Here is a 27,888-nt window from a genome sequence, read left to right as displayed (position 1 = left end):
TAAAACTAAGGCTTTAGCTCCACAAGTGATGAAATGACGCAAACGGTACCCGGTAGTAATTCAATTTTGCGTCATTTTGTAGTCCTTTTGACCCTTAGATGCCGGAGAATCCATTTGCCGTTATTAGATAAGCTGCTGAAAAAGTTGTGTAACAAGGAAAACAAAAGGACACCGCTGCCAGGAGGACTCGCTCACTTACAATATATAGAGGGTCTGTCCTCACACACCAACCCTCCAAGTCCCGATTTTGAATTATCTTTCGGCAAAAATGTTTTCACTGTCGACGTCGTTTCAGCCACAGCAGGTAAGCCGACTAGCTAACAGCTTGCTGACTTGGCTAGCTTGTGTGTATGTTCGCCTGACAACGTATATGTGTTGTTGGTATAAAGTTAACGTTGCATGGGAATAACTATTACGAGAGTTATAGCAAACAGTGGCTCTATCTGTCGTTTTGTTTATGTCATGTCTTTTCTTTCGCTCAATGACACGCTAGCTCGGCTACTGTTAGCATCAGCATGTCAACGCTTTATTACTTCGGTATCAGCCCACGCTTACGTCACGCTGTTTTAGTGGGACCGACCAGCGTGCTACGTGCGGTTTCACGACTTTAACATCTGATATGCCAAGGAAGAGCTCGGCTAAAAGTACATTAAAGAAAATGTGCCAACTTCACAGAGTCGAGGTTACATAACGCCCATACATCTGACGTATGTCGGACATACTGCTCTCTGTGTTTGCCGGAGAGGAGCCGAGACTCAGCTTGAATAACACTGACATAACAGTCCTGACCCACTGTCCCGTGTGGAGGACTCTGCCAAGATCCAGCAGATCTTAAATAGTTTTATAGCATTTCCCAGCGATTGTCAGATGCCTGTAATGAATGTGAGGTTGTACATATAACCATGTGTTGACTATTCTTGCTTCTTCTCCTCTGTTTGTGTGTCTGCCAGATGATAGTGCCTCTCAGCCAGCTCCTCAATGCCCTCCACTCCCTGAAGAACTCAGCCACAGCTTCAGTCCAGGCCCTTCACAAAGACTTCACCCCGGAGCACAATTCATTTCTAAAAGAGGTGAGATGGACACCACGGAGCATGATTAGGGGATTCTGTGAAGGTCATGTTTTCAAAGGCCTCTTCCTTCTCTTAATATTTTATTTTATTTTAGAATATTATCTTTGTTTTGTATTATTTTATACTGATTGATTTTATAAGATTTATCATGTGTTCTGTCTTGCTCTTTTTTTTTTCTTCTTGTTGCCTGTCTCATAACATGTACTTTGGTCAGCTCAGGTTGTTTTAACACTTGTTGTATAAATAAATTTGGTTTGATTAGATAATAACAGATTGTACTGAGTGATGGTTACATTGGATCTGGCACCAATCGCGTCATGGAATTAGTTTGACGTCAATTTTATCACCGTGGGAGATGCCTTTAGAAGCTCACAGTACAGACAAAGTTTGATTGAAAATTGAATCTCTACTAAAGCAGTTATAAATGCATTTTTTTAAAATTGAGGTTTACCACACAAAAAAAACATTCATGTCTGTCTTCAAGATTTTTTTAAAAACATTATCACGCTTCAAACTGTACTGTTAATTGTCTTCCAATCTTCACTAGCCAAGAAGTGTGTTTAAAATTCACTAGTGCATGACAAGGTGCCTATTTCATGTTCACAAACAGTTCTGTATGTGCCAGAGTACAGCATGTACTCAGATATACTCTGGAATATCTGTTTATCTGTCTGTGTCTGTGAAAAAGTGAGTGAAACAGTAATACATCACTGCTTTTTTTAGGAGCCACATGCCCACTTGTGGGTAATTATTACCATAACAAAAGTCTTACGAAAGTGTAAACAACCTACTTTTGCTCTGCTTTCTTTAAAGCCCAGTGTCAGTCTGAGGGATCTGGGATTGTCAGAGGTCAGAGTGAGTCAGCTGGATGAGCTCATCAGCAGGTTACTGCCTATACCGGGACCAGAAGAACCGCCCACTGTTCCATCGTCATGGAGGACCAGTCACGTTTCTGCAGACAGCTTTTTTCACAACAAGCATGGTGAGCAGCTTTTGCACATCCCACTTTTATTGGATTGCGCTAATTTTGGTGCAAAGAAACTATTGTAAAACAGACCTTGAGTTTTTAATTTTGTTGTGCTGTTTGTCCCAAAGGGTTTTCACACAGAAGGATGGGAGTTTTCGGCTCACCAGTATTCCACAGACAATACCACAGCCCTCTAAAAGAAGTTTGCTCACAACTACAGTTTTTGCCTTGTAAGAAAGAAATCGGAGTAAAATACTTGCTATGAAGGACTTGAAATGTAGCGTTGTGTTTCATGTATTTTCACCTGTTTGTGCCTGTAGTACGGGTCCAGAGTCGGGGTTTTAAGACACTTAGATCAAGGACCAGACGAACGGAGTCTACTTATGATGGTCCAGTGGAATCTGAGGCCTTCACACCAGCATTCATGAAGGTATGCTTGTTAGTATAATTAGTGTAATAGTGTTACTAGTACCTTAATAAAGCATACATTGGCTGCTTATTCAAACACAAGTTACATGTTTACCGTAGTATCAATCTTTACTTCTGAGACACTTCACACATGCCCTAATCTTGACCTTTCTACATAACTGCAATTTGATATCAGACATAAGACGTTAATCCCCTGTGTGGAGCAGACAGTTTGGGCTTAAGAAGCAGATTTACTAAAACGGCTTTGTGTCCGTTACAGGTATTGCTCACGAAGGAAAAAGCACCAGAAGCGCAGTCGCTGGACCAAGTCATGGCACAAAAGAACCTTCCAGAAAACCAGCAGGAGGCTTTCAAGACGGGTTTCACCGAGGGGTTCATGAGGTCTCAGGCCTTCACTCAGAGAACACAAGGCATGTGGGCACGACAATTATTACTAGAAAGCAAACACGAGTATATAATTGAAGCATTCCTTGGTGTTCAGTGTTACAGTGGCACCTGTTTTCTTTGGATGGCACTGCTGGGTTGAATACAGAAAGGCATGACCTAAAGCTAACTTTGTCTCCACTCTGTTTTGACAGACTCACTGAGGAGAACCAGGTTGATCCTGCTGGTCCTCCTACTTGTTGGCATTTATGGCCTGTCCAGAACCCCATTTCTCTCGGGTAAAGGCTCCTTTTCTGATGCTGGTTTGTTTCAGTTTTAATTCTTTCCTATGCTCATGAATCGAATCACAACCCTACATGCACACTGCAATTAGAACAAAAATAAAATAACTGTTTACGCTGGAGTCTATTTTCAGCTTCAATATTTTAGGTAATATATTTTAGTGTGTCATTAGGCTGGTTAACTGACAAAATAGGTAACAAATCCTAATATGTCTCCCATAGTGTGCATGTAGAGTTTGACTGATTATGTTGGTGCATACTACTGTGTACTAATATCTTAATCTCTATAATTATTTATATTTTCATGACCGTGCTGGAGCTTTATGAATAGCTGGAAGCACTAAGTGTGGGAAAGCAGCATAAATTTGGATCTTCATATTTACATGTGTACCACAGTAAGCACATGGTAACCAGCAGTTATATTGTCTGTCATCATGAGATACTGTAGAGAAATCCTGTACTGAACAGACTGTTTTGGGATTTCGCAGTGAGGTTCCGCACTACATCTGGCCTCGACTCGGCGGTTGACCCCATCCAGATGAAGAATGTGACATTTGAGCACGTCAAAGGAGTGGAGGAGGCAAAGAACGAATTACAAGATGTCGTCGAGTTTCTCAAAAACCCACAGAAGTTCACTGTTCTGGGTGGAAAGCTGCCTAAAGGTACTACTTGTTTTATATCCTTTGTTTTCTCTGTCCATGAAAATAGGATAACAAAGTCACTTAATAAAATCCAGTGTTATTTTATCCTAATTTGTTTCCTCTTCTGTCTCCTCAGGGATCCTTCTCGTTGGTCCACCAGGAACAGGAAAGACTCTGCTAGCGCGAGCTGTGGCCGGAGAGGCAGACGTTCCTTTCTACTACGCCTCCGGATCAGAGTTTGATGAGATGTTTGTGGGCGTTGGTGCGAGCCGAATCAGGAACCTTTTCAGTAAGTTTGCTGTGTGCAAGAAAATGTGTGTAACCAGTTAAAGATGTACACACAAAAAAACTACAATCTGTCTCTTTTTTTATGGTTTTGCAGAGGAGGCAAAAGCTAACGCTCCCTGTGTGATCTTCATTGATGAGCTGGACAGCGTGGGTGGAAAGAGGATCGAGTCTCCAATGCATCCGTACTCCAGACAGACCATCAACCAGCTGCTGGCTGAAATGGATGGGTCAGTTTTTACTTAAACTGAATAGTGTGAATACAATAATGCTGCTGAGAACTTCCACTTACTGTTGTGAATGTTTTGATGTTTTACAGATTTAAACCCAATGAAGGTGTCATTGTCATTGGTGCTACAAACTTTGCTGAAGCTCTGGATAAGTATGTTTATATTTCAAATTGTTACCTCTTTTACATATAAATTACTTCAGTATGAAAAGCTGTTGCTGAAAAAACAGTTAAACATTCTAAAGGGTATCAACAGGTCTGAAATATTTAAAGTCATAGTTAATGTATACGGAACTGTTCCATTTTTTTACTTCCCATTTTGTACCTTTGTCTTTTGTGGAGGAGCATTCATTTGACAGACATTAGTAGTAGGCATTATTGGTTTAGATATGGCAGTTTTACATTTCAAATGTTTTATTTTTAAGTAATTAAACACAACTCCTACGTATGTGACCTTTGAATCTTAATAACCGCTGCATTGCTACCACTTTCCAGCGCCCTCGTGAGGCCGGGGAGGTTCGACATGCAGGTGACGGTCCCTCGCCCAGATGTGAAAGGACGCACCGAAATTCTCAACTGGTACCTCTCCAAGATCAAAGTAGACCCTGGTAGGTCTCAGTTTAAAACATGGACAAATTTATGGATATTTCTAGTTAATATTTTGTTGTTTTGTTAGCATTTCAGAGGAAATTTAAGATCCGATATTAGTGAGAAAATCCAGCACATTCTCCTTATCAGTTCAAACTGAGCCCTAGAGAGCACCTTTTCTTTTGAGTTTCTAAGGGCACCATTGTTTGTGATCGCCCTCTTAGAGACACTGTGTTTGCTCTTTCACAGCCATCGATGCAGAGATTATTGCCCGAGGCACAGTGGGCTTCTCCGGGGCAGAGCTTGAGAACTTGGTCAACCAGGCAGCCCTGAAGGCGGCAGTGGACGAGAAAGAGTTGGTCACAATGAAGGAGCTGGAGTTCGCTAAGGACAAAATCATCATGGGTGAATACACACAGGGCTTAGATCTGCTCCGCGGCCTTTCGCCACATATCACATGAGACAGATCACCTATACAGCAGGAGATACATGAACAGACAGTTTTAATCACTTATTTTTATGTGTTTCTTTCTCATGCCAGGCCCCGAGAGACGAAGCGTTGAAATAGACAAGAAGAACAAGACCATCACCGCGTACCATGAGTCCGGCCATGCCATCGTTGCCTATTACACCAAAGATGCAATGCCCATCAATAAGGCTACTATCATGCCTAGAGGACCAACTCTTGGCCATGTGAGCTCCTGCTGTGGTTTCACAACATCTATTCCTTAAGCTGTTTGTATCAGCTCTCGATTCTAAAACACATCTGTCCTTGTCTCTTGTCTTCTAGGTGTCCATGCTCCCAGAGAACGACCGCTGGAGCGAGACGCGAGCCCAGCTGCTGGCTCAGATGGACGTCAGTATGGGCGGCCGAGTAGCAGAAGAGCTCATCTTTGGAGACGATTACATCACCACTGGTGAGGGATTCAGAAGAAGTGATTTAGTCTTTTGGAGCTGTCAGTACTGAAGTGCTGTTTGAAATACTTCACAACGCTGAAACGCTTTAGCTGTGATGGCTATTGTATGATAATTACAAGTTAAAGTTCCACAGCAGTGTATGTTCTTCTAGTAACATTACAAAACCAAATTGTGGGATCAAAGAGTTTTAGTTTTGTATCCTGTAGCTTTTATTGCTATCAAATAATACTTTGTTCAGAATTGTGATGAACTCAGAACTGCATTATTGTGTTATAATATTACAGTACATTTCTGACAGTGTTGACTGCTACAGAAGTGCATCAGCTTCACGTTATAACAAGCTGTTTATGTTATATCAAGATATTTTCATGTTATTACATACAAACGAGCTTCTACCAAGACATTTGACTTGTTACATCAATATACTGTTTGTCTTGTTAAAATCGTGCAAGGTTTACCTTATAACAAGATAACTTAGATTGTTATAACATGAAACTCACTTTTCAGTGAGGAAACAGTGCAGAGAAGAGATAAACTGAAGAATATAGTCTGTATGTGATTTGTTTGCCTGAGCTGATACATGCTGAGATTCTGTGTTATTAAGTACACTGATCATTGATCAGCTGAAGGAGCACTGAAGGTTACATGGATAAATGACTTATAAAAATATCATCTATCATGCTCAAGAATAGCAAGATGTCACCACGTTTCAACCCAGGCATGATGTAGAACTTAAGCAATCATGGAAATGATCAATTTTCCTCAATTTATCAGTTCTCTGCATTATTACAGCATCAGTTCTCACCTTATAAAGCAACAGGTTTCACATTATAACAAGATGAATAGCATACTGTTATAACAAGCACGATAAAGTGTTACTTCATCCTTTTACAATATGAAAAACATGTTATTATTGCAAATACTTTTCATTTTGTAATATGAAATTGAGCCGTTTCACATCATCTGGTTTGGCAGCAATACGTTTCCTGTGCTACTGTATGCTGGGATTATTTGACATGCAGCCTGAGTTTCAATCTCATCCTTCTGTTGTGCGTTTCAGGAGCCTCCAGCGACTTCGATGGTGCAACCAAAATAGCAAAAATGATGGTGACCAGGTTCGGCATGAGTGACAAGGTAAAAACTTTAATTTGTGTTAGATGATTGTAGGTTGTGGTTCCCAACAGCATAGAACACAGTTGTTGTTTTTCCACTGAACAGAGCTGTTATGAGGCTTTAACTGTATACATTGCTGCAAATCAGCATCAGAGTTAAGACAACCTGAAAACTGAAGAGTCCTCTACCATTGCTCTATAATTACACAAAACACTATGAGAAGCTCTTTGTAACCCGTCACAGTTTGTAATGATTAGTGGCTATTTCATGACAAAGCCTCATTGTTTATTCAACCTGAGGATGTAATTTGTGTTTTGCTTGCAGCTCGGTGTCATGACCTACGGAGACGTATCCAAGCAGAGCCCCGAGACACAAGCAGCCATTGAGCAGGAGGTCAGGGTTTTGCTGAAGGTGAGCACATCACAATTTCACCTTGTTTGATTTACAAATATAGAAACGTGGGTTATTCGTACCATCTCATTTCTGATTCTCTTCCTTCCAGGACTCGTACGAACGTGCTAAAAACATCCTGAAGACTTACAGCAGCGAGCACAAGAAGCTAGCCGACGCTCTGCTCACGTATGAAACTCTGGATGCCAAAGAGATCCAGATGGTGCTGGAGGGGAAATCGCTGGACCACTAGATACCTCAGTACACGTTTTAGACTCTTGAATCATGTATATATGAAGCTGTGCAATCGAGCACAGGCCTTTCGGAGGCCTTGTATTTCATTTCTTTGTATCCCTCTCGTCGTCAATGTGAAGATGAGACTCAAAACGATTCTTTCGTCCCTTGTATACATTTTTACTTTATCATTTTACAGTTTCCTGTAGAGAGGACGGTCGGATTCGCAGTGATTTTTAAAAGCATTTCCCAGTTTAACTGGATGAAAAGTAAAACACCTGCTCTCCACATGATGCTCCATTAAGGGCTTGCTGTGCTACCCTCTCATGACAAACGACCTTGTTGTTGTATACATCAGAGCCATATTTGGTATGAATTTGACAAATCATATTGAGTCTCAGATTGTTCACAAACAACCCGGTGAACACCATAGGACCTTAAAGTACCTCGATCTAGAATGTACCGTTTGGCCGTAGCAAGGTACAGGTGATACCGCTGTTCATTATTGAACTCCTCATATTAGAGTTTTTTCTCTAAAGGATGTGTTGCATTTATCACATGCTATCTATTTTTGTTTGTTTTTATTTATTTAAGTGCCCACAGGTGTGTCCTTTCTGTTTTTCTTTTGAGAGTAGAGCTAGGTCCTCATGTCCTACTGTATCCGATAGAGGAGAGGAGATGTGTATATACTGTAAGCGTATAAAAGGATTGGCTTGGTGCTTCTGTTTGTTCCTTTAGATCAAGGCCTTCTTGAAGCTCAAATAAAGATTACTCTTGTGAATCAATCTTGTGATCGTGACTCAAATGAGACCTACACTTGCATTATTTTACACTGCAACAAGCTATAAAGGCAGCATTAGCATATTAGCACCTGATAAAATGTGAAAAAAAAGCAATTAGCTATTGATGCATCAACCAGTTAAAGTCTTTGTTATGAGTCTTTGCCCACTCCTAAGCACAATGTGCATCCTTAACTTACCTACAAATGCTACACTATATAATCTAGCTAATTTTGTCAGTTTATTTTTTCGGTGCAAGACAGGTAAGAGTGTGTTGTTTTTTGCAGTTACCTGCTTCAGTTGAAATGAAAGTTGACAGAGTGGAAATGAATGAAAGTCAAACCTGTAGCATGGCTGACAGGCACTAAACGGCACCATTTCTGATATTTTGTGCATATGATAGTGTCTGAAATAATTTAAAGTGATTGATTTCAACCCTAATAATCGTGTTAGCTGCTGCCAGGAAATGCTGATTCCTTATTTGCCGTCTCCAGTTGTTCTTTATCACATTAAATACCACATTGGTGCAATCCGACCCACTGTAACTATCCTTCTCTAGGAGCATCTGTACCATACAGGCATCATTCACAAGCAGATTCTTACCTTTTGTCAGTCTACAAACAAGAACAAAAGCTTATTTACTGCAGCCTTTGAATGATCTTAACCTGCGATTAGTGTGTTTAGTTCCAGATGAGATGCAATAAGCCGAGACATTGTCCCTTTGTCTCGTTTCTTTGAGCTGGCACAGTGTTTATAAAGAGCTGTGACCAGTTCAGACCAATGCTTTAAGCTCTGCTATGAAGACACTTGAAGTTTCACACTGGCTCCTGGAATACAGCAGCCAGAGCAGCTTCACTATCATCCCATAGGAAGGATGGAGGACGCTGAAGATGACATAGCTGTTATCGGGATTGGATGCAATTTTCCTGGAGGTATGGCGCTTGATTTTGGCACTTTTGCAAGCAGTTGTCGTAAATTAAAGGTAAATTCCAGCTGTTATGGTTTGTTTTAATATAGGTGAGGGGTTGGAGAGTTTCTGGAGGGTTCTGCTGGAGGGGAAGAACTGTGTGGTGGACATCCCAGCAGAGAGGTTTGACACCACTGTTTGGTATGATTCTGATGATAGCAAACCTGGGAAGACGCAGACAACCAAAGCAGCTCTGATAGAAGGGTGAGGATTATATTTTATATCAGTTATTTTCTTCTCTTTATGGACGTTTCAGCTATAGTGGATCTGCTTTGTTTTTATATTTTAGGTTTAATGAGTTCGATCACAAGTTTTTCGGTATTACTGAAGTGGAGGCAGATTCTATGGACCCCCAGCAGAAACTCCTTCTGCAGTGCACGTACAGGGCCTTAGAAGATGCAGGAATTGCTACGGAAAGCATCAGTGGAAGCAGAACCGGCGTCTACATAGGTACACTTTGTTGCATCTAAAATCCCAAGCATAATATCAAGTTGTAACCTGCCTTGATTGTGGTGCTGCAGGTCTCATGAACAGAGATTACGAGATGCTCAGAAACAACAACCCCAGCTCGATAACCCACTACAACGGCACCGGGACGGCCATGAGTGTTGCCGCCAACAGAATTTCCTTCACCTTTAATCTCACCGGCCCTTCTTTTGCCATCGACAGCGCCTGTTCCTCATCTTTGGTGGCGCTGCATGTCGCCTGTCAGGCTATAAAGCAAGGTGGTAGTTCTGTTTGCCTCAAAGAAAGGTAAATATTGCATGATATTAGAAAAGTTCTTATTACGTTGCTTCTCTTTGAACTAGGAGACTGTGAGATGGCGCTATGTGGAGGCGTTAACTGCATAATCGAGCCGAGGATGTTTGTCGCTCTCAGCAAGGCCAAGATGATCTCGCCCGGAGGATCGAGCAAGCCTTTCTCCAGCAGAGCAGACGGCTACGGCAGAGGAGAGGGCTGTGGTGTGGTGCTCCTGAAGCCTCTGAGAAATGTAGGTGGATTATAACTATGTGGGAATGTTCAAACCTGACATACTTTTGAGTACTTTTTCTCCTTTCAGAGGGATGTATTACACTTTTTTTCACTTCCCTTCACACATCTGAGAACTTTAATTACTTTACAAATTCAGATTTTTGCATACAAAGCATATGAAGAGATGATAAAATATGTTTTGTTATTAATTAACCCATTCCAATTTCCAGTCGATCAGATTTTTTTGTTCAGAGTAATAGAATGTACCACAAAGAAATAGAAAAGTTCCAAAGAAAAACAAACAAAAAAAAACAATTAAAAACCCCATCCCACCGGCTATATCAATCCCCATTAACATTACGTTATAAATGAAGGGTTCAGTGTAAACAGGACACAGGAACTAATGGTATATTATCAGAATAAATGCAATCAGGAAACATGGGATTTTTTTCAAAATTCTTTATGAAACCTTTAAAAATTAAGTGACAAAACACAGATAAATAAATAAATAAATAGACAAACCTTAAAAAGAAAAATACCACAGCAACAACATAAATAAATTATAAATATAAATAATAATAGAACTGATTAAAAGCCAGACTAAAATCGCAGGTAATTAATCAATACAAAATGATTTTGCGAACTATTTAAGTAATTTTTCATGTTTCAGCTTCTCATATGTGAAGATTTTCTTCCTTTAATTTGAAATACTTTAATAATTGCAGTGTGTTTTTAATACATTTGAAGTTTGGATGGTTTTTTCGGACATAGTGAAGGTGTTACTGTTGGCTCTGGTTAATTGTGACAGCATTTCTTATATGACAGTTTTTCTATGTGTGGCCTAAAGGGGGCAGTGCTGGTTGTAAAGTCTGACAGCAGCATGAACTATATGATGGTGTAACAGTCACAGAGGGATGTATTTCTGCATTTATTATTTTTACTTTAATACTTTAAGTTCATTTTCCTGATTATAGTTACATACCTTTACTTATAGTAACAATTTTAATGCAGGGCTTTCTTTTCTTTAGTGTTTTTACACTGTGATATTAGTATTTTTAAAGTAAAGGATGTGAATACATCATTCATACTACTGGATGACTGTGTTTATTTCCTAGCCATCTGATGTCAAACACTTGTATATGGTAGAAATAGTCCGCTAACGATGTGACTTTTTTCATTAAGGCTTTAAAAGATTGCAACAAAATATGGGGTATCATCAGCAAAACAGCAGTCAACCAAGATGGACATGCTGTCTCCCCGATCACCAAACCCTCAAAGATTCAACAAGAGGAGCTGCTGCGAAGAATCTACTCAGAGTCTGACATCATTAATGTCCAGTACATAGAGGCTCATGGGACTGGAACTCCAGTTGGAGACCCAACAGAGGCAGGAAGCATCTCCAACGTCATCGCTCAAGCCAGACCTCCAGGTTCAGATATGCTGCTGCTCGGCTCTGTGAAGGGCAACATCGGACACACAGAATCTGCAGCTGGAGTGGCCGGACTCATTAAGGTTCTCCTTATGATGAAGCATGACACTATTGTTCCCTCAGTGTTCTACTCTGAAGACAGTGCCAGTGTAGATGTAAAAGTCCTGAATCTAAAAATTCCTACTAAAGCTGAGAGATGGGAGACAAATAGGTCACTAGGAAGGGTAGCTGGCATCAACAGTTTTGGGTTTGGTGGCACAAATGCACATGCGATTTTAAGAGAGTATAATCACACTGCAGTTCCAACACAGATACCAAAAGGTCCAAAACTTTTTGTACTATCTGCAGCCTCTGAGAAATCACTGATCATGACCATCACTGACACTCACCAAAGACTCTGCAGCAATCAAACACTTGACTTGCGAGCACTTTCATACACCTCAGCATGTGGACGGAGTCACTACAAACACAAACATAGGAAGTCCTTTCTGATATCCTCCCTCTCAGATTTAGAGCACCAGCTGACATCTGCACTGAAAACAAAGGTTGAGTCAACAAGGTCGGACATCCAGGTGGTCCTTGTGTTTTGTGGAAATGGGGTTGCCTACAGGGGGATGTGCAAACAGCTCATGAGAGACTTTCTTGTTTTCAGAGATAAGGTCAGAGAGGTAGAGAATCTCTTCCAGACTTATAAAACCATCAGCATCAGCAAATGGCTCAGTGGTGAGTGTGATGATGATGATTTTAGCACACCAACTGTCATCCAGCCTCTTCTTTTTGCTCTCCAGATCGGTATTGCAGCTCTTCTGAAGCACTGGGGTGTCAAACCCGATGCTGTGCTTGGTCACTCTGTTGGTGAAGTTGCCGCTGCTCACTGCTCAGGCCTCTTGTCTCTTGAGGATGCAGTGAAAGTGTTGTACCACCGTAGTACTCTCCAGAGCAAAGTCACAGGAGGGAAGATGCTCGTGGTCGGCAACGTGGCTGTCGAACAGGTGTTAAAACTTCTTCAGGCTTTCTCTGGGAATATTTGTGTAGCTGCTTTCAACAGCCCTCAGTCCTGCACGCTGTCAGGAGATGCAGATGCTATTGACATCCTCCATGAGAGGCTGAAGGTCATGTTTACATGTAAAAACGTCTTCCTCAGTGTCTTGGATGTCCCAGCAGCATACCATAGCCATATGATGGATCCAGTACAAGATGACATTGAGCGAAGCATTGACCTTTTGGATGTCAACAACATGGAGTGCAGCCTTTTTTCTACTGTGACTGGAGACAGGTGTTCAGATGGTGATTTCAGCACTGGTACTTACTGGGTAAAGAACATCCGAGAGCCGGTTTTATTTGAAAAAGCGCTTTGTGCTGTCGTGAAAGACAAACAGCTCAGGAGAAATGTGGTCTTTGTGGAGATTGGACCTCGTAGGGCTCTTCAAAGGAACATATGTGAGACTCTGGGCAATGACACCATAGTTCTTTCCTCTGGTCACCCAGATAAAGATTCTGACACTCTTATCTTAACAGTGGCAAAACTGTTTGAACTTGGCATTAATGTTAACTGGCATCAGCTCTACAGAGGCTGCCAGACATTGCCCACAACGCTTCCAGTCTATCAGTTTGACAACACAAAGAAAGAGCTAAATTTTGAAGCTTTGAGAAAAGGTGATGAAACATCTGCGTTATCTCGCCATGTCCTCATCTCACAAATAAAGCAAGATAACAAAGAGTTCACGTGCAACCTCTCAGTAGAGACTGCATCGTATCTTTGGGAGCACCAAAACAACAACATTCCCATTGTGCCCGGTGCGTTTTATGTTGAATTAGCTTTTGCTGCAGTGGTGGCAAGCCTGAGGCCAAAGCAACCAGTTTCTGTGCTCCATCTCAGTGTTAGATTTGAGAGCGTGTTGATACTCAACTCACAGTGTAAACAGTTGAAGGTGACACTGGGACATGTGGAAAAGGTGGCTTCATTTAAAATACAGTCTTCTTCTGCAACACATGCCTCTGGGACATACATGTGTACAGATAGCCAACCTTTGTTGGAGGAATCAAACATTTGTGTTGACCTGATCTCCCAAAGGTGCAAGTCGGTTTTGACGAAAAAGGAGATTTACTCAATTCTTTCTCAGGCAGGATTTGAGTATGGCTCTGTGTTCAGACAGCTTGATGATGTGCAGTTTGGGAATGAATTCAAGGAAGCTCTGACAGCGATTCAAGTCCCTGGAGAAGTTCTGAAACATCTCCATGACTATTTCATTCACCCTGTCCTGCTGGATTATTTCCTGCAGATGACCGCTGTGGTTGCAATGGGACGACTAACAGCCAAGCAGGGATTCCCTTCAGGTATTGCAAGCATAGCTGTATCAGCACCACTGCAGGAGGAGATGGTCATGTACTTACGAGCCACTCAAGAAACCTCAGAGTTCCTTGATGTATGTGGTTGCTTTTCCACCACAGAAGGAAAGGTATTAGTGGAACTTAAAGGTGTGAGGATTTCATTTTTGGGCGGATGCTCAAATGTTCCTCAGTCATTGTTCTTCCACAATGAAACAGTTGCAATCGCCAAAGAGAGAAACTTGGAAAATTACAAAATAAAAGCAATTGTTTTCGAGGATAAGCTCTGCATTGCTAAAAGACTTAGACCATATATGTGCCCAGAGTCAGTCATTGTGGAGAGCAGAGATCAAGTTAGAAACATAGTGTTCTACTTGCTTAACACCATGGCAGATTTGGACAATATCCTCTTCATTTGGGGTGTAGAAGACATCAGTCACTTGTCATCCAAGAAGATGCTGGACTCCTTGGTCGCTTGCTGTGAGATATTTCGGCAGATTGTTTTAGCTGTGAATGAGAGCAAGCGTTCTTGCACTGTTCGCGTCATAACTTACAGATCAACAGAAAAGACCATGGATCATATCAGTCCTGGTTTTGTGCTTTCTGGTATGACGAGGGCTTGCGCAGCAGAGATGGCGGATCTTTGTTTTCAGCTGATTGACCTTGCTTCTGTGGCCAATGAAGACATTCAAATGCTGGCTCGTGTAATTAACACCAGCAAACAACAAGAGGTCAGGATCAGTAAAGGGCAGGTGACGGTAACGAGAATACTACGGACCCCAATGAAGGAAAAGGCTTCATGTGAAGGTGCACATTCTGTTTATCTGAGAGACTTTGTGCTACAGACAGCGGATCCATACAGAATGGCTCACATGTCGGCCATCCCTGCTAACACTAATCAAAATCCTGTCCAGGAGAAGTCAGTTGTAATTCAGCTAACCAATATATGCACACATTCGTCAGATTACTTCCCTGTAAGCACTACGCATTTGAACTTTGGCGAGACACTGTACTGGAACAAGCATGCATCACAGAATCACAAACTCCTGGCTTTAGATTTTAGCGGCATTGTCACAGCTGTTGGGAAAGATGTTGCTAGTCTAAGAGTGGGAGACCACGTCGCTTCATGCTATCCAGTTCCTGCCACTGCAAAGATTGTAATTCCTGAAGCAGTGTGCTACAACACAAAGAGACTTCTATTTTTCAAAGAGACCCCGTGTGTTTCTTACTTCATACTGGCATGGGAGATCCTGCAGAGAATTCTGTCTAAAGTGAAAGAACAGCGCAGAAAGTTGGCCATTATCTCCTCAAACTCTGCCTCTGCTCTGACGAAAGTTTTGGCTCTTACAGCAAACAGGTCAGGCTGGAATGTTTCTTCTCGGGCACACTTCACGATTGAACCTCCACATTTTGATGCATTCGTTTTACTGCCACCATATGATCAATCTTGGCAGGGGGTGCATGACAGTGGTGGCCTTGAGAAACACATCATTTTTGTGTGCAGCAGCCACATGTCATCCTTAGCCACAGCGAGCATGTTTGCATTGAAGAGTGAACACATTCATGTACATACGCTTGATGTGGCTACTGTTCTGCAGAGAGCTCATCTACATGCAGAAAACAGAAATATCTTCAACTGGCTAGTGTCGTTAGGCTTTGATATGAAATCTCTACCTCTGAGAGGGGAGCTTTATCAGCCAAAAGAGTCTCAGCCCGACTCGGAGTCATATTTCACCACAAAAACAGTGCGGCAAGTTGTTTTAGGCTACGGAGAGCTTGATTCACCAGTATCTGATATTAATTTGCTTACAAGACCTCAACAACTCTTTAAACAAGGCTGTGTTTATGTTGTAACCGGAGGGCTCTCTGGTTTGGGGCTTGAGACAGTTAAATTCATCGCCCATAATGGTGGAGGTTGTATTGCAACACTGTCAAGAAGTGTTCTTTCTGATAAAATGCAATTTGAAATGGATCTTCTCCTGAAAAGATACGAGGTCACTATCATAAATATCCAATGTGACGTTTCTGTGTCGACGCAGGTGGTGGATGCGATCTCAAAAATCGGGCAAAGATTCCCCTCTTGTCCCATCAAAGGTGTGTTTCACAGCGCTGCAGTGCTGCACGACGCACTGGTTGAATCCCTTGATGAGTCTCTCTTCAGAAAAGTGCTGCAGCCCAAAGTGAGCGGCGCTCTGAATCTTCACTATGCAACGCTTCACAACAAACTTGATTTCTTTGTGTGCTATTCTTCCATCTCGTCGTTCGTAGGCAATGCCTCACAGTGTAACTACGCAGCAGCCAATTCCTTCCTCGACATGTTCTGTCATTATCGGAGAAACCTCGGCCTCGCAGGACAGTCCATCAACTGGGGTCCTTTGAACCTCGGTCTGCTGCTGCACAAAGACCACTTCCAAAAGTTCCTGGAGGCAAAAGGGATGATGACACTAGATGTATGTGAGGTTCATGAGACACTTAAAATCTGTCTTTTGATGAACAGACCCCAACAAGTGATATGTAAATTCAATTTCAAAAACCTTAAGATTCACGTTCTTTCTCAAAATGCATCTCTTAGAGAGCGACTGTCAGCTTTAGTGGAAATGGAGCTGAAAGATGAAATACACAGTGAATCGAAGGTTCATCATTTGTCTTCCACACATGAAAGCGTGAGGGCAATTGTCAGCGATATAACCAGTGTAAGTGTAGATGAACTGGACGATGACTCCTCTCTGTTTGCGTTGGGGATTGACTCGATGTTAGCCATGACTCTGCAGAACAAGATTTTCCAGGAAACAGGTGTAAATGTACCTCTGGTTATCATACTGGACCCCAACAGTACACTCGCCAGTTTGGTTACTGTTGTGTTGAACAGTGGATAACTTCATATCATGTGTTTTAATGTATGTGTTTTATATTGCATGCAAGTTCTTTGTGCAAGAGCACTACAAGACTTACATTTTCTGCATGATAAGAGTCAAATGATGTTAGGTAATGTGTATATTTACATGAAAACAAGTTTGATTATGTCTTATGTGTGCCTGTAGAACAGCTCATAATGGAGGGAATTAATTTGATGTTATTGTTTTTAGAAACAAATTTTGTCTCTGTAGCCAAACCATAACACAGCTCCTTCCTCGTTATCACAGAACTTCATTGCGGTCATGCACTTTTTAATGGGTTAGTGTAATGTTGGTTAAAATCTACTTTTCACCCTTATGTATATAACAGATTTCAAAATTAAAATGAACCAAAATGTTTTGAGCTTTAATGAATATTTGAACTGATATGTGTACTGATATGTTTGCTTGTTTTATGTTATTGTAATATATAAGTTTAAAGTATCAGAGATTTTAGACAGTAAACACCCCAGGATACTCACATGATTATGTGTTGTGCAACCTTCTTGAAAGAGTTTTTGCAAATAAAACCAACCTTATGGAGTGTAAAACTCGATCGATTTATTGGGTCATAGCAAAGCAAAAAATAACAACAAAGACATTAGGCAGGTTATTTTAAAACAATAACTGTGATTAAAAGTTTCTTTTAAAAAGCAACTGCAAATATCAGTGTGGTAAAAATAGACATCTCATCAAACAGACCAGTACAACAAGAGAAAATAAATTTTTTTGTTGTCATTTTGTGTAAATTAGTGACATAACTTTGTTTTAGAACCTTGTTGAACCCTGTGAGGCTTAATTACAGAGAAAGCTTTAAGGGTACAGCTTTTATTAAAATGAAATGATACAAATGAAGGCATGTATTTTACATAAATTATTTAACAAATGATCAAGCTGTTGCATGTTCAACTGTATTTCTTTCAAGTCTTCATCATTAACATATCAATGAGCAAAATGAGTTAAACTGATACAACACATGAATTACTAATCATGTATGTTTATAAAGCTGCAATTCGGAAATGAAACAAAACCACAAATAAAGATTTGCACAAAAACAAAGAATGCAAAGTACATCATGAATATGAATTCTGACACATGACAATGGTCATCAAAACGTTTCGATTGACTACAACGGAAAGGTTTTCAATTAATCCACTGTTATAATGCTGTGATGACTGATTCTCTAAAGACAGTTTGCATCTGAAGTTTTTACAACCTGGTGGAAACATCATCAATGTCCTCAACTGGAAGAGAGTCTTGGGTTTCACCCTCAGCTCCTTCACTCAGTACGGCTACCACAGCTGACACTGTGGCATTGGGATCCAACAGTTTCACCAAAGGCACATTCACACCTCTCTGTTGAAACATCATGTTCTGCAGAGTCATGGCCTGCATGGAGTCAACGCCTAGAGACGAAAGAAGTGACTCACCCTTGAGCTCACTCTGATCTATGCCAATGGTCTCACAAAGCAGGGAAAAAACATAGTCTTTTGGTGAGACAGAGTCAGTTTGCTTAGTTTGAAAATGTATATCTTTAGATTTTTGGAGGGCCTCCTCTACTATCGCGTACAGACGCATGGCCAGGGATGCATTCTGAGAGAGGATGTTGTGCCTGATGTTTCTGAAGTGAAACCTGCAAACAACTTGCTGGGGTCGGTTGAGCACAAGACATTGCTCCAAGCTTTTATGAATCTCTGCCACATCTAACACCATCATGCCCTTTCCCTCCAGAAACCGCTGTAAATGTTCTTTGTTCAAGAGCAGACCGAGGTTCAGAGCTCCCCAGTTGATGGACTGTCCAGACAGCCCGAGTCTGCGTCTGTACTGACAGAACATGTCGAGGAATGTGTTGGCTGCTGCGTAGTTTGTTTGCGATGCGTTTCCCAGAAAAGCCGAGATGGAAGAGTAACACACGAAGTAGTCTAACTGACAGTGTTGTGTTGCATAGTGCAGATTCAGGGCACCATTTACTTTGGGTCTAAAAACCTTCTCATACAGAGATCTGTTGAGGGTCTCAATCAGCCCATCATGCAAGACAACTGCACTGTGAAACACTCCTCTGATTGGACAACAGGGGAACTTCTGGCCAATGACACTGATAACCTGGTGCACGTGCTCAGAGACAGATATGTCGCACTCCATGCTGGTGATGCTGTTTCCAAACTGTCTCTCCATATTGTGGATTTCTTTCTGCACTTCTGGACTGGGCTTGCTCCTGGAGAGTATGATGACATACTCACCGCCTCTTTGGGAGATGAACCTGACTGTTTCAAAGCCCAGACCAGAAAGACCTCCTGCCACTATGTACACTGCTCTCTTTCGAAAAAGCTGTTTCTTTCCTGCCAGCTGTTGAATGTCAGACAGCGTATCGGCAACATCTTTTTCCAGAGTCACCACAGCCAGTTTCGTTGAGCTGAAGTATGATTGCGGTTCCTCTGAATTCAGGCTTCTGGTTTCAGAGTTCATGCTCTGAAACGTAAAGCTTTCAATAGCAATTTTCCCGCACAAGTTCAGGGATTTCAGCCAGTGGTAAATGTGTGGCCTGTGTGCTCTCAGGGATCCCTTTTGCAAAATGACAGGCATCTGAATCATCTGTACGTGAACGCTTTCCTTTACATTTTGGAGCACTTCCTGAATTAGCAAACCCTGCATCTGAGATTTGCATATCATTACAACATATCGGATGCCTGAAAAGTTGCAAATTTTAGCAATCAGGGATTCATCAAATGGAGGCAGGATGACATATGCATCCATTTGATTGACATCTACAGTTGAGCCAACATTCACAGTCCAGCCTGATTTTTCAGAGGTGAGCGCTAAGACTTTCACCAGGGCGGAATCAGGCACAGAGCAGAGGATTTGTAAATTATGTTTGCCTCTGGGCAAGGCTCGATGCAGGAGCTCCCATGCTAACACAAAGTAGGAAACACATGGTGTTTTTTGGAGGAAAGAGAACTTTTTGGTGCTGTAACACACGTCCTCTGGAACTCTGACCTTACTAGCTGCCACCACGGGATAACAGGAAGCAACATGATCTCCCACTTTCAATTTCCGCACATCTTTTCCAACTGCTGTAATGGTACCACTGAAGTCAAGAGCGAGCAGCTTGTGCTTCTGATACGAGTGTTTGTTCCAGTACAGTGTCTGGCCGTGTTTCCGATGTGAATCACTGACAGCGAAGTAATCAGACGAATGAACGCATATCTTACTGGGCTGGATTTCAACTGATGCATCACCGATTGGCTCAACCTCCTCATCAAAATGAATGGCACTCAGTTGAGTCATCTTATGTGCATCAGCTGTCTGAAAGATGCAAGGTTCAGACATTGTAGAGGTGTAGCTGCCCTCTGAACTGTCAGTGGTTTCTGGTGGGGTACGGACAATGGAAGGTTTCCAAATCAGCCCTTCTTTGACCACCAACTCTGGGTACTTGTTGCAAGGATATGATCTTAGGACCTCTGACAGAGCTTCTATGTCCTTAGCAGAGATGCTGCTTATATCAATAAGCTGAAAAGAAAGATCTGGTATCTCTGCAGCAAATGCTCTTGTCATACCAGCAAGAGCAAAACCTGGGCTTATGTGGTCAACAGTGATGTCAGATGAGCAGTAGGTCACTGCTCTAATTGAGTTTGGGAAGTGAATTCGCTTCAGCTCAAGGACTATTTGGCGGAAAATTTCACAGCAGCTCGACAGATTTTGCAGAATCACATCAGCTGGCAGTGTTAAAAGGTTTTCTTTGCCCCACAAAAACAAAACCTCATCAAAGCTCTTCTCGATATCTGTGATATTGAGATTTGCCAAGAGAGAAGGAAACCCACTGCTCAAGACATCTTTTGCATGTGTGAAGGAGACATATTTAGACTTTGAGTCCAAATGTTGCCTCAGACCTTTAGAGATCCCTATACGGTCACAGAAGACCAAAGCCTTGGGAGGAGGAGCAGGAGGGAAACCTTGGGGAATGACACTGAAAGTGTTATGGTAGAAGTATTCCTCAACCACATGAGACTGACTGCCAAGGTACTTGAACATCACATGCTTAACCTCAACCAACACTCTGCCTTCCATGTCCGCAAAGCAGCCACAAACCTCAAAATGATCAACTCCCACGTCAGTCGCTCTCAGATATACAATCATCTCATTTTGCAAGGGTTGAAACACTGTCAGACTTCCAATTTTGGCAGGAAACCCTGGCCGACCAGCAAAGAAGTGGTCCACTGTGACTGGGAGAAGCTGCATCAGATAATCCAAAACTACAGGATGAATGTAATAGTCATGCAAATGAGAACGCAGTTTCTCTGGAACCGTTACAACTGCAAATGCCTCCTTTAGATCTTCCCCATAGTGCACGTCCCCTTTATTCTGAAAGACATCTCCATACTGGAAGCCTCCTTGAGCGAGATAACCGTAAAACTCCTGACAGCTCACTACAGATGTGCATCGTTTGTAAATGGAGCTCAAGGAAATACAGCTCTCCTCAATCGGTCTCTTTCTCTTTAAAGCAACTGTGCCTGATGCGTACACTGCAGATGGAGAGAGTACAGTGAAACTAGTCTCTCTCTCTTTTTGTTCTAGTTGCACCTTCATTTCAGGGGAATTCTGGGTCAAAACAAATGGACTGTGAAAACTGACACTGAGCTGTAGCGGGTTGATGGGTACTTTTGGTACGGCAGTGGCCATAAATGCAGCTAAACCCAACTCAGCATAGAAGGCACCAGGAATAATTGGTATGTCATTGTGCTTGTGCTCCTTCAAGTAGAAAGAAGAGTCAGACACAAGATCACAGCTGAAACTATTCCTCTCACCTCCTGTCTGACAGAGCACAGGATGTATACTTCTTCTGTTTTTCTGTGCTGCTGAGATGATAATGTCTCTGTCTGAGTGATCAAACTGGTATTTTGGGAAAGGCAGTGGCGCTGACTCATAACCTCTGTAGAAGGTGTCCCAATCTACCTGAACACCCAGTTCGAACAGTTTCGAAACTACAGATGTGACTGATTCGTGATCTTTCTCTGGCTGCACCGAGGCAAGAACAGTTGTGTCATTTCCCAGAGTTTCAATGATGTTTCTCTGTAGCGCCCTTCTAGGTCCGATCTCTACAAAGACTGTGCTCTTCTTCTCTTTAGCTGCCGATCTCACTGCCTGCTCAAAAGCAACTGGCTCGCGGATATTTGTAGCCCAGTATTCCCCTGTGCAAAAATCTCCCTGCTGGGCTTCCTTGCCTGTCACTGTAGAGAACAACTCTGTGTCAAGATCATTCACCTGTAAGGTGCCAATTGTCGCTTCGACTTCTGGCAGAATTGGATCCATCATGTGGCTGTGGTAAGCAGCAGGGACATCCAGGACACGGAGGAACAGGTTCTGATTGTTAGCCGAGTTGCTTAGCTCCCTGTGGAGGCACTCGATTGCACCTGCATCACCTGAGAGGGTGCAGGACTGCGGGCTGTTGAAAGCAGCAAGGCAGACTCTACCAGAGTAAACAGGGAGAAGAGATGTTACTTCTGACACAGCCATGTTGCTGATCACAAGCATCTTCCCGCCTGTGACTTTGCTCTGGAGAGTGCTGCGGAAATATATGACTTTCACCGCATCCTCCAGAGACAGGAGGCCCGAGCAGTGAGCGGCGGCAACTTCACCAACGGAGTGTCCAAGAATCGCATCAGGCTTGACCCCCCAGTGCTTGAGTAGGGTTGCAATCCCAACCTGGATCGCAAAGAGGAGCGGTTGGACAACATCTGGGTTGTTGAAGTCACTACTCTCAGTCTCACTCTCGAGTGTGTCCAGGATGTCCAGAGTGCACAGACTCTGGAAAAGTTGTGCAATCTCTTTGATCTTTTCTCTGAATATAGGCTCATGTTTCAGTAGCTGCTTGCACATGCCATGATATGTGACTCCATTTCCACAGAACACAAACACTAACCTTGGATCTGAAGAGGCTGGTTGGATTTTTTTGCCAACAGTGGCACTTAGCTCCTCTTTGAGATTGACTACAGATGGTACCACAATGGCTTTTCTGTATCTATGTTTTTGGTGGCTTCTTCTGCAAGCTGATGTGTACAACAGAGACTCTACATTGACATTGTTATCTGCCTGTAGCTGTTTAATGGTGTCTTCCATCATCATTGTAAGAGATTTCTGTGACTTTGCAGACATGACAAAATATCTTACTTGCCTCTTGTCACTCTTTTGCTCGACACATGGTTGGATGTGCTGTTTGACAATAACATGTGCATTTGTTCCGCCAAAGCCAAAGTTATTAACCCCCGCAATTCTTGCGCCTGAGGCTTCCCACTTTTCTGTTGTCTTGGGAATTTTAATGTTCAGGGCTTCAGTGTTTACACTGGACATTTCATCAGAGTAGAAAACTGAAGGAACAATAGTGTCATGCTTCATCATCAGGAGAACCTTAATGAGTCCGGCCACTCCAGCTGTAGATTCTGTGTGTCCGATGTTGCCCTTCACAGATCCGACCAGCAGCGTCTCAGAACCTGGAGGTCTGGCTTTAGCGATGACGTTGGAGATGCTTCCTGCCTCAGTTGGGTCTCCAACTGGAGTTCCAGTCCCATGAGCCTCTATGTACTGGACATTAGTGATGTCAGATTCTGAATAGATACCTCGCAGCAGCTCCTCTTGTTGCGTTATGGAGGGTTTGGTGATCGGAGTGACCGAGTGTCCATCTTGGTTGACTGCTGTTTTGCTGATGATACCCCATATGTGGTCATGGTCTTGAAGAGCCTGTAGAGCAGCACAAAAAGTGAAGCAACAATTCGGCAACAGCTAGAGTATATGACGTAAATGTAGCAATGACACTCTGTAACCACTACTGTCTGCATGTCCTGACCTTTTTTAGCGGCTTCAGGAGAACCACACCACAGCCCTCCCCTCGACCGTAACCATCTGCTCTGCTGGAGAACGGCTTGCTGGTCCCATCGGGGGAAATCATCTGGGCCTTGCTGAGCGCGACAAACACCCTTGGCTCAATGATGCAGCTGACCCCCCCACAAACGGCCATGTCACAATCGCCTGATGAAAATTAAAAAAACACAGCTCATTATCGCAAAGTTGGGGAATGGCGTTCCACCAGTTGCTCTTAAAATGCAAGTTAGAAGCTTTACAGACCTTGTCTAATGGACAGACATGCAAGATGAAGAGCCACCAGTGATGATGAACAGGCACAGTCTAGAGACAGTGAGGGTCCAGTGAAGTTGAAGATGTAGGAGACTCTGTTTGCTGCAATGCTCATGGCGAGCCCAGTGCCGGTCCAGTGGTTGATCACACTTGGGTGCACGTGTGCAGCATTTGTTTCATAATCTCTGTTCATTATGCCTATAACCATGGAGAAAATATAGGGAATGTATTTAGCGGGAATGTATTTATTTTGGTTAGCGTTTAACTGGTGTATAATTTTAAAATTTAGATGTAGAAAGTTGGTTCAAGGTCAAGACGACTCGTTTAATTGTTGGTCAGTCCACCATTATTTTTCCAGAAGCACTAACTGGAAACATATTTTTAGCGTCTTACCAAAAAACACTCCCGTCTTTGTCCCGCTGGCTTTCTCGACAGGAATTCCAGCGTTCTCTAAAGCCCTATAGACACACTGGAGGAGCTGTTTTTGTTGAGGATCCATTTGTTCCACTTCACTGTCACTGATGCCAAAGAACTTGTGGTCAAATTCGTTAAACCTGAAATCATTCATAGACATCAAATTAGATTTAGGTAAAATATGATAGATCACAATTTAAACTATTCTCCATCCTCTCAAAAATTGGTTTTATTTGACGTCACATCAATACATATCATAGACTTTTGAGTTACAAGGTATGGAACGATTTATGTGCAGAGTCTGAACCTAGAAGGCTGTTTTTTTAATTGGGCTCACATAAAATCTGAGTTTAAAATGTGTACTTGAAAGCATCATTTGTGCCACTGTGACATGGCAACTTGGAGTGGTAGCAGTGCACATGTATTGAAAACAGACAGTGAAGCAGGAAACATCTTGCATTCACTAAAAATGAAAATATTTGCATATTTAGGATTTTTCCTGACTGATAATCCTAAAGGCAACAACTCTGTGGCTTCATATTTGATGGAAATCTTTGCATTTTCTTTGTATTTTTGTCCATTTGATGAACAAAAATATCTGTTTTTCTTGAATAAATGAAACCCCAGTTAATTTTCAGTTCTTATCATTTAGATGCTGTTAGGTTTTCTTGGCTAAAACCTTTATGGGGGCACCTAAATTCCAATTTTAAAAAACCCTTGCATAGTCTTAGATTCTGATTTTTGTTTTTTCAATGAGGGAAGAGATGTAGATGTCAGTTTTACAATTTACAAACATCTTCATGGAAAAATCCATACATACATAGTGGTCTTCAAAGTGTATTTTTATATGTCTGAACATGTCTGCAGAGGATTAAAAAAAGAAAAAAGTTTGTCTGAAGTGAATGACAGTTGAACAGAAGAACATTCTGAGTCATCTGCAGTATCTAATCAGCATCAAGGCGAGCTGAGAGAACTAAAAGGTTAGGCGTTTCCCACTTGAACCTTGGTTTGTTTGAGTAAATTCAATAGTTTCATGTTGGCTCAGTGCTCAGTTTCATTTTCTAAAAGCACCTGTATCACAAACTGCATTTCTTTTCTGCTTTTTTTCCCTCCCACATTTATCATTGTCTAATTTTTCCCCCATTAGTAGCCATGTGCCAGACTTCCTACTAGCATTTCAGCCACACTTCGCCATCACATGTCCAACAGAAGTGTGGGCTGCTGGGTTTATATATGTGCTTCCCACACCTGCTGCTAATCCACAATCAGTGACTCCACTAACAGGTTCCACCACACCTGACTTCATCACAATCACTGGGCTTTGGAAAAGGTTCAGAGAACAAGTTTACATTTCTATCTATGTATATGTGTATTTTTGACACCCAGGACTGAAGTGATCAGGTCTGATTCTGACAGTGAGTTGTTCATTAAAATGATAATAATTAAAAAAAAAAAAAAAAAAAGGCTTTCAGTACAGGAAAGTTTTTAAAAATGATTTTTGTCTCCACAAAATATTGCCCCAAACAGATGTCAGTAGTGTGTGTATATACATATATAGTTAGTTTGATCAGATCAAATAGCAAAGAGAATTCAAAATAAAAAAAAGAAAGAAAATAAAATATATATTTTTAAAAAATACATAAACATATATCAAAAAATATATTACAAAATATAACAATAACAGAATAATAAAAATAACATATTAAAAATACAAAAAACTTAACTACTGTGGTAACATAACCATGAGGTCCACGCATGTGACGCCAGGTCTTAAGAGATTCAATACATCTGACTTAAAATAATGGCCTTAATGTTACTTGTTAAGTTAATCTGAATAAACTTAACTCACTTGTGTGTTACCATTTGAAGCAACTAATTTAAATTGGTCCCACAATTTACTTTTTCCAGTTTAAAACACAGAACAAACAAGGAAAATAACGCTAAGTAAACTTTTTCAGACCACTATATCTACAGTATATACACACATGTCCAAACCACACCAGCAGGCTTTTCTTAACAGGATCAGAGTTTGAAGCACAACGTACCCATCAATGAGAGCAGCCTTGGCTGTTCGGGATTTTCCTGCCTTGCTGCCATCTGGGTCGTACCAGCTGGACAGGTCAAATCTCTCTTTGGGAATCGGCACCGAACAGTTTTTTCCATCCACCAGAACCTTCCAGAAATTATCAAGCCCTTCTCCTGAACAGAACAACATATATTATTACAAAACAATCCGCTTTAAAGCTTCAAATCACAAATCGCTTTATGGGAATAAAATTCAATTTATAGGAAGTAAAATGGAGAAAAAGAAGAGATTTTTTAAAATTAGAACGACCACAGTTCATACTGAATCATCCTGATGGTTGTTCAAAAGTTGTACGTCTCATTTTGAATTGTAAATTTTTTAGAAATGACCTAAAATTTTGTTGAAATCATGCAAACTGTCTTTACTATTTGAATTTTCTGATACCACATTGAGAGTTTCTTTTCACTTTTCTTAACTTGCATTACACAAGACAGAAAAAAAACATCAGTGAATTCCAACTTAATTAGTACAAACACCAGAAACAAACTAAAAGTTCTGCTCACCTCCTGGAAAATTGCATCCGATTCCCACCACAGCAATACTGTCCTCAGGTTCTTCCATCTTAAATGAATGAAAATCCTAAATCCTTAGAGCGCCATCACGTCGCCATCACTTCTACATCCAGACAGCATCACACCAGAACACAACTTACTTCTAAACCAGTTTAGTGACGCGTCACTGCATCCTTACACCCTTCCTGTAGCTGCTTCCCTCCCTGATGCTATCTCAGCCTGTTGCTGTCCATTCTTATAGGCACTTTCTCTTCTCGATTAAACATTAATGCCTGCTTGTATACGTGCCCATGAGGATGAAGGACTTCAGTGCACACATTTATTTGCGTTGCAAACAATTAGACCAAGTTTAATGATTAAATCTATATGTCATGCAGTGGAGCGACACTGGTTTTGGTTTCACATAAGCTTATCACAGTTAAACCATAATAAAGATAAAAAGGACTTTCATGAGGCTACTTTCAGTTTTATTCATTAATGATGGATCCACAGAAAAGACGAGGGCAAAAGGGGTTACTTGTATTTACACAACTGATCTAAAACACTTGATCAGATTATTGTCAGGTTCTCATAATGACACAACATCTACAATTATTGTGTGTAAAAGGGCAGCTAAAAACACAGGAAAAAACACAAGAAAAAAAAAACAACATGCATCCAATTCCCACCACAGCAACACCGTCCTCAGGTTCTTACATTCTAAATGAACGACTGATTGTATATGTGTCCATGATGGCACCTAAGCTTCCAACAAAAAAAAAAAACTCTTGCATAGATTCTGTTGTTGTTTGTTGTTTTGTTTTTTAATGAGGGAAGAGGTGTAGACTCTTTCATGGAACAGCCCCCATCAGAA

The 27,888-nt window shown here is 41.6% G+C and overlaps 3 protein-coding genes across 4 annotated transcripts; 2 read left to right on the top strand and 1 right to left on the bottom strand.

The window, feature by feature from the left end:
* The first annotated feature begins 76 nt into the window (after positions 1-76).
* Positions 77-8,314, top strand: LOC103367302 (ATP-dependent zinc metalloprotease YME1L1). 2 transcript variants are annotated; one of them, XM_008295287.1, is made up of 18 exons: positions 77-304; positions 951-1,070; positions 1,884-2,052; positions 2,166-2,267; positions 2,358-2,467; positions 2,726-2,876; positions 3,045-3,128; positions 3,620-3,793; positions 3,909-4,061; positions 4,155-4,287; positions 4,377-4,439; positions 4,782-4,894; positions 5,124-5,279; positions 5,416-5,567; positions 5,665-5,791; positions 6,853-6,926; positions 7,230-7,316; positions 7,408-8,314. In XM_008295287.1, exons 1-18 carry the CDS (start codon positions 269-271, stop codon positions 7,546-7,548), a joined length of 2,145 nt encoding a protein of 714 aa, XP_008293509.1. In that variant the 5' UTR covers positions 77-268; the 3' UTR covers positions 7,549-8,314. The 2 variants fall into 2 exon arrangements, with proteins under 2 accessions (XP_008293509.1, XP_008293507.1); XM_008295285.1 differs by having other exon boundaries at positions 3,045-3,152.
* Positions 8,315-9,182: 868 nt separating this feature from the next.
* pks1 (polyketide synthase 1) lies at positions 9,183-16,880 on the top strand. The gene is made up of 6 exons (XM_008295284.1): positions 9,183-9,240; positions 9,326-9,479; positions 9,565-9,725; positions 9,797-10,000; positions 10,085-10,266; positions 11,430-16,880. The coding sequence occupies exons 1-6, from the start codon at positions 9,183-9,185 to the stop codon at positions 16,878-16,880; spliced, it is 6,210 nt and encodes a 2,069-aa protein (XP_008293506.1).
* Positions 16,881-17,437: 557 nt separating this feature from the next.
* On the bottom strand, positions 17,438-27,263 carry LOC103367300 (probable polyketide synthase 1). Its single transcript, XM_008295283.1, has 6 exons — positions 27,027-27,263; positions 26,483-26,636; positions 24,417-24,577; positions 24,015-24,221; positions 23,737-23,918; positions 17,438-23,630 (listed from the first exon to the last, which is right to left on the bottom strand). The coding sequence occupies exons 1-6, from the start codon at positions 27,082-27,084 to the stop codon at positions 18,108-18,110; spliced, it is 6,285 nt and encodes a 2,094-aa protein (XP_008293505.1). The 5' UTR covers positions 27,085-27,263; the 3' UTR covers positions 17,438-18,107.
* Positions 27,264-27,888: the final 625 nt, after the last annotated feature.

Source organism: Stegastes partitus, unplaced genomic scaffold, assembly GCF_000690725.1.
Source record: "Stegastes partitus isolate 25-593 unplaced genomic scaffold, Stegastes_partitus-1.0.2 Scaffold1036, whole genome shotgun sequence".
NCBI classification, from domain to species: Eukaryota; Metazoa; Chordata; class Actinopteri; family Pomacentridae; genus Stegastes; species Stegastes partitus.
This window is presented reverse-complemented; position numbering and strand designations above follow the sequence as displayed.